Source organism: Protomyctophum parallelum (genome assembly GCF_964188405.1).
Source record: "Protomyctophum parallelum genome assembly, chromosome: 15".
NCBI classification, from domain to species: domain Eukaryota; kingdom Metazoa; phylum Chordata; class Actinopteri; order Myctophiformes; family Myctophidae; genus Protomyctophum; species Protomyctophum parallelum.
The window spans coordinates 25,344,392-25,356,763 of record NC_139710.1 but is presented as its reverse complement, the minus strand read 5'-3'; the positions used below and the strand labels follow the sequence as shown (position 1 = coordinate 25,356,763).

The 12,372-nt window shown below is 53.1% G+C and overlaps 1 protein-coding gene across 1 annotated transcript in view; it reads right to left on the bottom strand.

Annotated features, from left to right (window-relative positions):
- tmc2b (transmembrane channel-like 2b) overlaps positions 1–12,372 on the bottom strand; it is a gene marked incomplete at both ends in the record, with an annotated part of 34,638 nt that continues 22,266 nt past the window's right edge. Inside the window, 5 exons of the mRNA XM_083783396.1 lie at positions 1–152; positions 396–531; positions 1,314–1,392; positions 1,954–2,079; positions 3,017–3,256. Coding sequence (XP_083639522.1) covers positions 1–152; positions 396–531; positions 1,314–1,392; positions 1,954–2,079; positions 3,017–3,256 — 733 coding nt within the window. The remainder of the gene's footprint in view (positions 153–395; positions 532–1,313; positions 1,393–1,953; positions 2,080–3,016; positions 3,257–12,372) is intronic.

Below are 12,372 nucleotides of genomic sequence, written 5' to 3'. Positions count from 1 at the left end.
CTACTGCTGCTTTGGGCGACCTCGTCCCCTGGGTGCCTTGGTGACGGTGTCTTTGGAGTTGGGGGCGGCCAGTGGCACGTCTTTCTGCACTTTTACGTCCCCCTTGTCCTTCTTGGCCTTGGGAGACTTCTTGCCCTTCTCTGGTACCACTTCTACTGGGACAGAAAGAGACACTTCTAATTGGACAGAAAAAGACAATTCTACTAGGACAAGTGTGTGTGTGTGTGTGTGTGTGTGTGTGTGTGTGTGTGTGTGTGTGTGCTGTGAGTGCGTGTGCTGTGAGTGCGTGTGCTGTGAGTGCGTGTGCTGTGAGTGCGTGTGCTGTGAGTGCGTGTGCTGTGAGTGCGTGTGCTGTGAGTGCGTGTGCTGTGAGTGCGTGTGCTGTGAGTGCGTACCTGGTGGAGGAGGCTCCTCCTCCTCCTCTTCAGGCTCAGTTATGCCAGCCTTGTTGGGCAGCAGGTCCATCAGGTCTTTCATCACCTCGTTGGTGCTGTCCTTGTTGTTCCTACGGTTCTTCTCCTCGTCTCGAGCCTATACACGTCGTCAAAGATGGTGGATTTAGGAAGATATAGACCAGGGGTGGGCAACTGGCAGCCCGGGGGCCACATGCGGCCCCCAGCTTCACTTAATGCGGCCCCGCAGGTTAATATCAGAATACTGATAGTATTGAGTTCAGCTGTTGCAATTCCAAACATGCAAACATGACCTGCTTTAATTATACTTAATGACTAGTATTAAATGACTAGTACATAACGAATAGTATTATTGTATTGTCTTTTTGTGTACAATTTGTATTTAGTTCATAAAGTTATCATAACTAAAACTAAATCCATTTGAAAATCAATACAAAGGTGACTTTTCAGGATTCTAATTTTTTTTAAAGCAAAACATTATTCAGTATTTAGAAAAAATAGCTGATCTACAAGATCAAAACGCGTCGCAGCGCGACACGTTTTGAGCTTGTAGATTGGCTATTTTTTGCTACGACAGTAATATGCAATGCGGCCCTCTGGCGTGAGTGTGGAAATATAGTGATATAGACCATATCAAACGTAACCGCAAGAGGCGACAGAAAAGGTCAGACAGAGAAATTGTGTACCGAGTTTCATGAGGTTTGTAAATGTATCTGTAGGAGTAGCAAAACTTTTGTTTTGCAAAGATCAGCGCTTTAACGAAATGATTTGAAAATGTATGGCTACTTCGGCAGTTTTTATTTCGTTCTTATTTAATTTTCGTGAAAAAAGGATAGCCGACGACTATAGTTTTTAGTAGACGAAATCAATGCAGGAGAGGAGAGAGCATAAACGACTAACCATCTGCATCTTCTTCTTGAGGTCGATGTTAGCCTGTTGGTATCCTTGGGACAATGCATTCAGGTAGTAGAGAGCCAGTCTGTGAAGATAAACACATCACAACACAATTAATGCATTCAGGTACTACTTCAGTAAACCTCAAACATGATGAGGCCTGGGTTGGTATGTATGTGCTGTGTATGATATTACACCATGAGGAGGACAGCAGCCAGTGGCGTGCACAGATAAACACTAGGGGGTGCTAGAGCACCCCCTGCCCTTTTGGCAATTTTGCTCTTTAAAAAAAAGGAAAAAAGTGTGTGGACCATGGTGACATTGATCAAATCTTGATAAAAAAACGCTTCTACTATATTATTCAGGCCCCCGCAATCTAAAGCTATGTTTCTATGTCAGTGGTTCTTCGATTAAAGAAAAATAGCAGACCTACAAGCTCGGTGGCACTCGGTGGCGCGCTATGAGCTTGTAGATCTGCTATTTTTCAATAGCTAAAGCACCAAAATGGGTTCCCGCCCCAAAATGCGCTGCACAAGGTGCCCTTTTTTTTCACTTGAGCACCTGCCCCTCTAAATGTCTGTGCACGCCACTGACAGCAGCCATGATGAGGCCTGGGTTGGTGTGTATGTTCTGTGTATGATCTTACACCATGAGGAGGACCGCAGCCATGATGAGGCCTGGGTTGGTGGCGTAGGTGAAGATGTTCACAATGAAGGACGGCAGGTCTTGTTCTATGGTCTCCATGACAACATCGTACATCTTATCCTGGCCACTGGGGGGGAAAGGACATAAGGCAAGTCTCAAATGTTGTATCATTGCTTTACCTAAAGGAGAATTCTGGACCAGCGCTTTTATTACCACGATGTAATTACTGTATATCTGCAATGATTATATCCATCTTTTGAGCGCACCGTAGCTCAGAACACGTGCGCTGCGTCCTAGGCCCCTTCGCCTTTTGACAGAAACCCCTTTGGGACAAAACACTGTGCATTGTACTAGGAAGGTCATTACGAAAGAAAGGTGTGTAGAAAAAAGGATTTTAACCGATCAAAAAAAAAAGCGATTTAGTGTATGACCGGAGCTGCAGCACGCAGTGGGTGGAGTTATGTAATTATTCACCCGTACCACTCCATAATGGATCATATAAGAAAGAAGAAAAAATGAAGAAAACATCTAGTCAATTGGATTTCCTCTTGGCAATATCTGTAGAGGGCGCAGTGGAATAACTAAAAGTATTTTTTCTTCTGGACAAAAAGTGAATTTTATACGTGTGGTGGGGGGCTCAGACTCACGAGCGCGTCCACCGGGGGATAGTAGGCTTTTTTCACACCAAAACTGTCTTTGTGTTGGTGAGTAGCGAAATTGTTCTTTGTATTTTTGCAGAAGTCGAGAGGCTGTGCTGCAGGTTCTGCACACAACAATAATGCCTCCTCCACCTGCATCAAAGAAGAGATTCGTCCAAAGCAAACCTTTTAGTTTCGCTACTGCAGCGCAGTAAAGACGTTTGTCTGATTATTTTAAGTCCACTTTTGTGTGTGCGCGCGTGCGCGTGTCCACGTGACATAATTAAATGCTGTGGCACCATATCACCATTACACCACTGGACACGTCAAGTCGTCAACCCGAAATGAAGAAATGGGAAACCCATTAACTCTGTTCACCAAGGGATCTAGTACAAACCAATTAAAACCCCTTGCTGCGTGGCTCACCTGAAGGGCCCGCAGTCGAAGGAGGGCGGCAGCGTCATGATGGTGTAGATGACGGGCAGCAGGCTGAGGAACAGCACCAGCAGCAGCAGGCCCATGTAGAAGTTGTTGGAGCGCGACGCCTTGAACACGCGGGCGTGCGGCACGTTGCAGCTCATCACCGCCCAGCACTGGTAGTACATGGAGGTGAGCAGACGCAGCACGTTCAGACCCACCAGGCCCGGGGCATAGAACGCGCCCATCCTGTAAACAACAACAGGACAACCGTGAATGAAACCCCCATTAAAACCTGCGGGAAAGCATCCGTGTCACTTTAAGATCAGTGGTTCTCAACCAGTGGTCATTGATGCAGCTAAATGATGCAGAGTTGGTCCCCCTATAGAGCGTAAAATGAAACCAAAATCGACCCTTGGTCCATTTGGTGTCATTTACTCTCTCAAGACTTTAATTATTCTTGAACTGCATTACTTAATTTACAAGAAGTCTACACAGTTAGAGAATAGCAGAATTGGTTTTTTTTTATCAATGTTTGAATGTTATCTCTACAAACTATTCTTTAGTTTGGGATATGAGAGATTTAGAGGCATACATCTCAGCAAATGAAAAAGGTTGAAAACCACTGCTTTAGATTTTAACCACTTTAACCATTATTTTATACTTTGGCTATTCAAAAACTGTGAACATTTGTGGTTTCCTTTTTTAAAGTTAACCTTTTTTTACTCAAATATTTGCTTCTGGGGGGGTTCATGGAAAAAAATATTTCAGATACATTTGAGCATTTTTTAAAGACATTATTTTGTAGAATCGGCCTCAGGCCTATTAGGTCTATTACAGGACATAAATACTCAAGATTAGTACTTCAGGTCAGGACGGACGGACGGACAGTAGCTTGCGAGGATAGTTCAGGCAGGCATACTTGAGGGGTTACAGTACACGCTGTGCTTATGTGGGTACATACGGACGCTACTACACATGACCCATACGGCATACTCTGGCGTGGCAAGCAGCTGACCAATTGCCGGCTTATTTAATCTAAAACCTCTGTCAGAGCTATTGAAAGGAGAGTCCCGCCAATGAGGGGGCAGAAAACAGCGGCAGTCACGTTGTTCATGTAACTCGTTTGTCACTATAAAGCCCAGACCAGACATGGGACAATGCCGGTTCAGGCCTTTGGCACAATTCGCTAACAGAAGTCTATGTAGAAGAGGACTGGTGGCGCAACTCTCTCTCTCCCTAAGGCTCTGACCTCAGTCTCTGTTCCTCCTTTCTTCCTCCTGGACTGTTGGTATGCGCCTCTTTGCTCCCACCGCCACCCCAGCACCACCAGTGGGCTCTGCTAATAGTTCTGTTCCCCATGGTAGTCGGGGGCCCCGGGGATTTTTTTGTTCAGATTCTCGCAAATTCGCCAAATTTGGCACAGATGTTGTCCACACCGTACTTAAGCATTTTAAGATGGGTGCCAAGATTGGCGCCCCATGGTACTGCCATATTGCGCAATCCAATATGGCTGCCACCCGAAAAAAACGGAAAGTCATAGAATCATAAATGATACCACTTTTTAGGGGGTTTCTGGGTCGTAGAATCTGATTCTGGTGTTGTTTTAATGATTTGAGGTCAAGATTACCCCTCAAGGTCAAGTTTACTCATCAAAGTTAGTATATAAAGGTAATAATGGGGTAAAATCCAATATTTCTGGTGCGCCATGCCAGATGCTACCCCCAAAAAGTTATTTTTTTTCCATTATAAGTTGTAGTTGTATATGTATCAATGTAAGGGGTTAAACGCTGAGGGAGTGGCTGGGCCGGCCGAATGGATGAAGAAGAACGACAAGACTCAGTCACAACAAGAACAACAAGATGCCGGCTCCAAAAAAGCAGCATAAAAGTGGTCATGAAAAGCGGAAGCTAAAAGAGGAGCGCGATGAGCGTCTAGCCAAAATGACGAAACTAGACAAGTTTTTTTTAACAACACAGCAACTTCCCGCGGCAGCGGCTCCCTCCTCTCCAGGCGGCCAGGAGGAGACTTCCCTCCCGGGCCCTGCTCGTTCTTCTTCCCCGCCACCCCAGCCTCAGCGTCAGCCCTCGGAGTTGCCAACGAGTTCGAACACTTCAACCCAACCGCCCCGTCCGGTAACAGGTACAGACGTCACGTCGCCTAGCTGTAAATATATTATATAAATTATAAATTGCTGACCGGAGTGCACCTGGCTACAATCACGCATGGGTCAATGGAGTACGGGACTGGCAACATTTATCTGACAAGATTGACTCACATGCTTGATTTATCATATTAACTTATTTTAATCAACCCCGTGGGCCGGCCCTGTCCCGCTTCTTCAGGTGGCCAGGAGGAGACTTCCCCCCCGGGCCCCGCTCGTTCTTGTTCTTCTCCCCCGCCACCCCAGCCTCAGCGGTCGGATCCAACAAGTTCGACCCAACCGCGGCCCCGTACGGTAACAGGTACGAACGTCATGTCGCCTAGCTAGCTGTAAATAACAAACATAATTCTGATTATATAAAAGGTATTTTAGATATTAATTTATTGTATCACCCCCGTGCCCCGTCCCACTTCTCCAGGCGGTCAGAAGGAGACAGAGTTGGCGGTGACTGTCACTGTGGCTGTGCCCAGTGATGTACCCGCCACCAGTGAACCTGTTGCAGCAGCAGAGGTTGAGCCCCCCCGACTGGCCAGCACAGATCGAGGACACTACGACATCATCACTCACCGGCCTCCCGATGCCAAGACAAAAAGCTATATAATAGCAACAGGTTCATGTAGGCCTACCGGGCCATTTCCCAGAGAAGAAAAAAAAAGGTGTTTCTCTGAAAAATACTACACCACCACAACCAAGGCAGGTATCAAAATACAGAGATCATGGCTCTGTTATTCGCCCACATTGGACTGTGCCTATTGTGAGCCGTGCTGGTTGTTTGCTGACCGGAGTGCACCTGGCTACAATCACGCATGGGTCAATGGAGTACGGGACTGGCAACATTTATCTGACAAGATTGACTCACATGCACGATCTCAGATTCATACCGGAGCGTGTATCATATGAAAAGTGGAAGAGAAACGAGAGAATTGACGCAGACATGGAGAATGCCGTGAGAAATGCTGCCAATTACTGGAGACAGGTACTTGAGCGTATTATCAATGTTACAATCACTCTGGCCACTTGTAACTTGTCTTTTAGAGGACACAGGGAGAAAATTGGACAGCCTAACAGCGGGAACTTTCTCAGTATAATACAGCTTTTAGCATGTTATGATTAGGGGTGGGTCCCGAATCTCGGTACCAAGTATGTACCGAACCAAACGTGCCTGGGTACCGGGTACCCATTACAATAATTCAATTTCGGTTCTCTCTATCGGTTCCCACAGACACGCGGTCACACGCAATTTATTTATTTTCTTCCCTTAATAGATGTGCAGGGAACAGAGCTGATCTACAAGCCTACACCGCGTTGCATCAGCGCCGAGTTGTGGGCTTGTGGCTTGCAGAGGCGGAGCCATCTCTCTGCATGGAGTTAGTTGTCGAGGAGTCTAGAGACAGAGAGACGCGCTGTGCCTGGCACTGAGGCGACATCATTATTAAAGTTTCTTAAACGTAATTTTCAAGTAAAGTTTATGGGAGGAAACTTTTAAGAGGGGACAGGAATCTTGCGCCTTGTATGAGTCTTCACTACTGCATACGTGCGCAGCACGCTGGCTGCGCAGCATTGAATCAACATGAGACAAGGAGAGAAAGCGTCGGTGCACTCACTTCGAGTGCGCACCCGTGTGTGTGTGACTGTGAGTGTGTGTGTGTGTGATCACGGCGTAGGGTCAGATACCCAGTCTAACTTCGAGAGGTGGCGAAAAAACAACAAAAGATAGCCTACTTTGGGCAGCCCGTGTGCATGCACATTTCTGTTAGTAGCAAACCACAGCCTTTGTTTTCAATGATCCCCCATTGACGCGCTGCCCCTTCCCCTTCATTAGCGATGCTAATTTACACAGTCAATCGTGTGTGTGTTGCTCTCAGATCTCAGACATGCTTTTATTTGTTATTGGTAAGAGAAGTAGCCTACAACACTATTGCCCTGGGTAAATACAGAATCGATATTATATAGATACTGTAACGATCCCAGGAACCGGAGGCAGAGACGTAGTTCCAATGATAAAGATCCCTCTTTATTCCTTCAATAATCAACAGTATAACAACAGCATTTGTCTGTGTTCCTCCTAGCCTGGTTTGCACTCTCAACCAAACTATACCCACACAGTGTACCCACAAGCCCCCGTCAATCACTCCCCAGTAAGTCCCGCCCCCAAGACGGTCCTATTGGCTGCAGCCATAGCTGGCCGCTACACTACCCCCCCCTCACAAAAGTCCTCGACCCCGAGGACCGGGCCAACAGGCAAGACAAACAGCCAACGTACACCACGGCAACAGCCTAGAAATCAAAGCAAGAACCAAATACATTCCCCACATCCCAAATACAGTTCACAACTCTCTTTTTTTTTTTTTTTCACAATTCACAACGTCCTTGTCAGACCAGTGCCCCAGAGGACACCACATAGTCCCCCAGACGGGCCGGAGGTCTCGTCCGCCTCCTCGGCCGAGACCCTGTAGGGGTCGGGGGTAGGGGGACAGGGGCAGGGGGGGGGGAAAGGGTGCCCGGGGGGGGGGCAGGGGGGGAACGGGACAAGGGCGTAGGGGCAGGGGAAACAGTGTCTCCTTGTGGCATGGGCGGGGACCCGGGGGGGAGTTGGGCTGCCGGAGGAGAGGGAAAGGTCGCCGGTGCGTTCGTGTCGGGGGAGGGGGGACCCCCCCTGTAGGGGGCCAGTCTGTCTCTGTGGAGGGCTACCTTCCTCCCCCGAGGAGGCATCTGCACACGGTAAACAACCTCTCCCAGCCTCTCTAACACCTTGCAGGGTCCTGTCCACTTGCTGTCCAACTTGGGGCTCCGTCCCTTCTTCCGTAACGGATTGTAGACCCAGACTAGCTCGTCTGGTGCGAAGTCTCGGCCCCGGGACTTCACGTCGTAGTAGCGCTTCTGCTTCACTGCGGCCTCCTGTAGCTGCACCCGGGCGAAGCTGTGGGCAGAGTCCAGGCGGTCCTGCAGTTTCCTGGCGTACTCTGGCCCTGCAGGGACGGCTGGGGCGTCCGGCGGGCGACCGAAGACCAGCTCAGCTGGGGTGCGCAGCTCCCGTCCCAGCATGAGGAGAGCCGGTGTGCACTCCGTCGACTCCTGTACCGCAGAGCGGCATGCCATGAGCACCAGGGGCAGGTGCTTGTCCCAGTCCCGCTGGTGTCGGGAGGTGACGATGGCAAGCTGATCTCCCATGTTCCGGTGAAACCTCTCCACCAACCCGTCGCTCTGGGGGTGCAACGGGGTAGTGCGAGTCTTGTGTATGCCCAGGCGCTCGCACATGGCAGCGAACACCCGAGATTCAAAGTTCGTCCCCCTATCGCTGTGTAGGGACTCCATGGCGCCGAACCGGCTAATCATGCCCTCCACCAGGGCATCAGCGACCGTTACCGCCTCCTGGTTTGGGATGGCGTATGCCTCTGGCCACTTAGTAAAGTAGTCTATGGCGGAGAGGACATAACAGTTGCCCCCCTCGGAGCGTGGGTACGGTCCCGTAATGTCTATCCCCACCCTCTCCATCGGGCACCCCACCGGGAACTGTTGGAGTGGCGCTTGCGAGCGCCCGGGGGGGCCTTTGCGGGCAACGCAGAGATCACAGCGACGGCAGAAGTCAGCGACGTCCCTCTTCTGCCGCCCCCAGTAGAAGTTCTGCCGAAGACGGCGAAGTGTTTTGGTGACTCCAAAGTGTCCCGACCCACCTGCTCCGTGCATGGCTTTCAGTACAGCCTCCTGCAGGTCCTTAGGGACCACCACTTGCCACTGCTCCTCCCCGGTGGCCGCCGTCTTGAACGCCCGCTGTAGTACTCCTTCGGACAGCCGCAGTGAGTCGAACATGGTCCACAGACCCTTGGTCGCCTTGGAGAGGGGCGCCACCGCCTCCCATGGCGCGCGCTGCTGGGCCTCCACCCACAGCAAGACGGGCTGCAGGTCCGGGTCTTCCTCCTGTTTGTCTCTCCATTCAGTGTCTGTCACCGTTTGCAGCTCCTTGCAGACGACCTCCTCGATCCTCCTAACGGCTGTACACTCCTCCCCCTCCGTACGCCGTTCCAGCTCCCGTGCTTCTCTCCTCTCGCAGTAGCGGCAACCTTCCATCGCACACGGCCGGCGTGATAGGGCATCCGCGTTGGAGTGGCGGGCCCCTGGCCGGTGTTCTATCTTGAAGTCGTATTCCTGCAGCTCCTCCAACCACCTGGCGACCTGCCCCTCTGGTTCCTTGAAAGTCAATAACCACTGGAGAGCTGAGTGGTCCGTCCTCACCACGAAGGGAAGACCGCACAGGTAGTATTTGAAGTGTCTGGTAGAAAGTACTACTGCCAAGAGCTCCCGGCGGGTGACGCAGTAGTTCCGCTCAGCCTTGTTGAGCTTTTGGCTAAAGTAAGCCACCGCTCTCTCTCCCTCCGGCCACAGCTGGGATAGGACTCCCCCCACCCCCACACCGCTAGCGTCAGTGTCTAGTATGAAGGGCAGTGTGGGGTCAGGCGGAGCGAGAACCGGAGCCTCGCACAGCGCCTGCTTCAGACCGAGGAACGCCTCCTCGCACCTCTCAGTCCATGTGAAGTCTCTGTCCTTCTCCAGCAGTCGGTATAAGGGTGATGCAATGGTGGCGAAACCCTTCACATGTCTCCTGTAGTACGAGGCCAGACCGATGAAACTCTTCACCTGACTCTGGTCACGGGGGGTGGGCCACTCTTCCACCGCCCGCACCTTGTCATTCATGGTGCCAATACCTTCCGCGTCCAGCTCGTGCCCCAAGAAAGTCACCTCTCTGCGCATGAAGTGGCATTTCTCAGGGTGCAACGTCAGCCCTGCAGCTCTTATCCTCTCCATAACGCGCCTCAGGGACTCCAGGGCCACCTCGAAGGAGCGGCCGTGGACCAAAAAGTCATCCAGATACACCAGGCACTCCTGGCGGGGGATACCAGACAACACTTTGTCCATGAGCCGGGCGAAAGTGGCAGGTGCATTACAAAGACCGAAGCTGAGGACTTTGAACTGCCATAGCCCCCGCCCGGTGCAGAACGCAGACTTGGAGCGAGATTCAGGGGAGAGGGGGACCTGATAGTAGCCGCTCTTGAGGTCCAGTGTGGTGAACCACGAGGACCCGGAGACTAGGTCCAAGGACTCATCGATGCGGGGGAGGGGATACGAGTCCTTCGTGGTCACGTCATTCAACCGCCTGTAGTCGACGCAGAACCGCCAGTCTCCGTTCTTCTTCGCGACCATGACCACCGGCGCCGCCCAGGGGCTTTCTGACGGCTCGACGAAGTCTGCCTGCAGTAGGTCTTCCAAGGCCTTGTCACATGCCTGCTGACGAGCGAGAGGGAGGCGGCGTGGCCGGCACTTTATGGGCGCCGCAAGTCCAGTGTCAATCACGTGCTCTGCCATGGTAGTCCTCCCCACCTCGCTCTCACTCGTCGCAAAACAGTCCTGGAACTCCTCAAGCAGCCGTCTCAGCTGTTCCTGCTGCTGCTTCTCCAAGTCCCCGTACTCCTCTCTCCACACGCCGGAAGGCAGCTCACCCCCGCCCCCCTCGCCGGGCAAGGCCGTGGCTGCTGACTGGCACTGGAGGTGCCCAGCGTCGATCGACGACTCCTCCCCCCCCTGGGGAGGCCACGCTGGGCACGGGGAAAAGCTGGTGGAGGATGGCGGGGTGAACACAGGGGCCAGCGGAGATAGAGACTGGACGATGGGCTGGGCAGGGGGCAGGGGGCCGGTAGCTAGGGGGCCCATGGCAACTGTAGGACCCCCCGGAAAGCTAAGCGTACCCCTCCCCATGTCCAGCAGACACCCCGTGTCCTGGAGGAAGTCCAGTCCCAGGATGAAGCAGTCCTGCACGTCCGCCACCCAAACCAGATGGCGAACACGTCTGCCTCCCACGCACAACCACATCAGCCCCTTCCCCAACATGGGAGCCAGCTGACCTGTGGCCGTGCGGAGGCGCACCGCTGTAGGCTGCAGTGTTGTCCCGCCGGGCAGGATGTCCGGCCTCACCAGCGTCACCGACGACCCGGTGTCCACCAGGCCGGCAGTAGGCACCCCTTGGACAGTGACAGCGACATGGCAGGAGCTCCCACCCCCGGAGCTCCCACGGATCCACCCCACCACGACCGGTGGAGCACCGCTGTCATCTACTTCTGGGGGGGGTAGAGCCCCTTCCCCCCCGCTACACCACTGGGCTCCTCCTGCTGACGGACGAGGCTGAGAAGGTGGCGGCGTGCTGTCATCTACTTCTTGGGGGGGTGGAGCCCCTCCCCCCTCGCTGCACCGTTGGGCTCCCTCCGCTGGACAACAGGCCTGGGCTGGCGATGTTGGGGCAGCGGTGGAAATAGGGGCCCGCATATCCCCGTCTATGCGGACCCCGAGGAGTTTCCCCGCTTCTGGAGAGCAGCCGGGCACCTCCGTAGTATGTGGCCGGGCTGGCCACACCCCCAGCAGACCTGCGGGCCACGCGGCGGCGGTACCTGTAGAGTCACCGCCCGTAGCAGCTCAGTCATCTCCGCCGCCCATGCTGGCACCTCCTCCCTGGCGGGGCATCCTGACGCAGCCCTCACCGCATGGGAGCTCACTTCCTGTCCACCGCTGGCAGCAGCACTCTGCAGGCTCTCCCTCTCTATAGCCGCCTCCAGAGCTTCTAGCAGAGACTTTGGGTGCTGGAGTTGTACTTGTACACGCAGATCAGGGGGGGAGATGGCCCCGACGAACAGATCAGTAGCCAATTCACTCCGTGCATCGGCGGGCATGTGACTGTATGCCCGCCGCACCTGGCCCTCAATGTCATTAGCCAGCCCCCGGAGCGACTCACCAGGCTTCCTGCACCTTCCTCTCAGTTCATTTTTCAAGAGCGCTGGCTGGGACCACGTTCCAAACCGCCTCTTGAGGGCCCCCACCAGGGCATCGTAGCACCGCCGCTGCACAGGGTCCAGAAGCAGGAGACATGATAGAGCGTCCCCCTCAAGGCACAAAGCCAACTGCAGTGCCTTGTCCCTTGAGTCCCACCTTCTAGCGTCCGCCAGCAGTTCAAATTGGGCATGAAACGCCTCCCAGTCCGAGCCACCATTGTACTTGGGCGTCTTCACGGAGGCAGCAGACGCGGGAAAAAAAACGGGAGGAGGATGAGGCGGCTGCTTGCTGTCCGTGGCGTCCCCCGCGGCGCGACCTCCGCGGTGGTCAGCCTCCGTGGCCAACTCTAGCTGGGGCATGACGCCCGACGGTCCAGGCAGCCCAT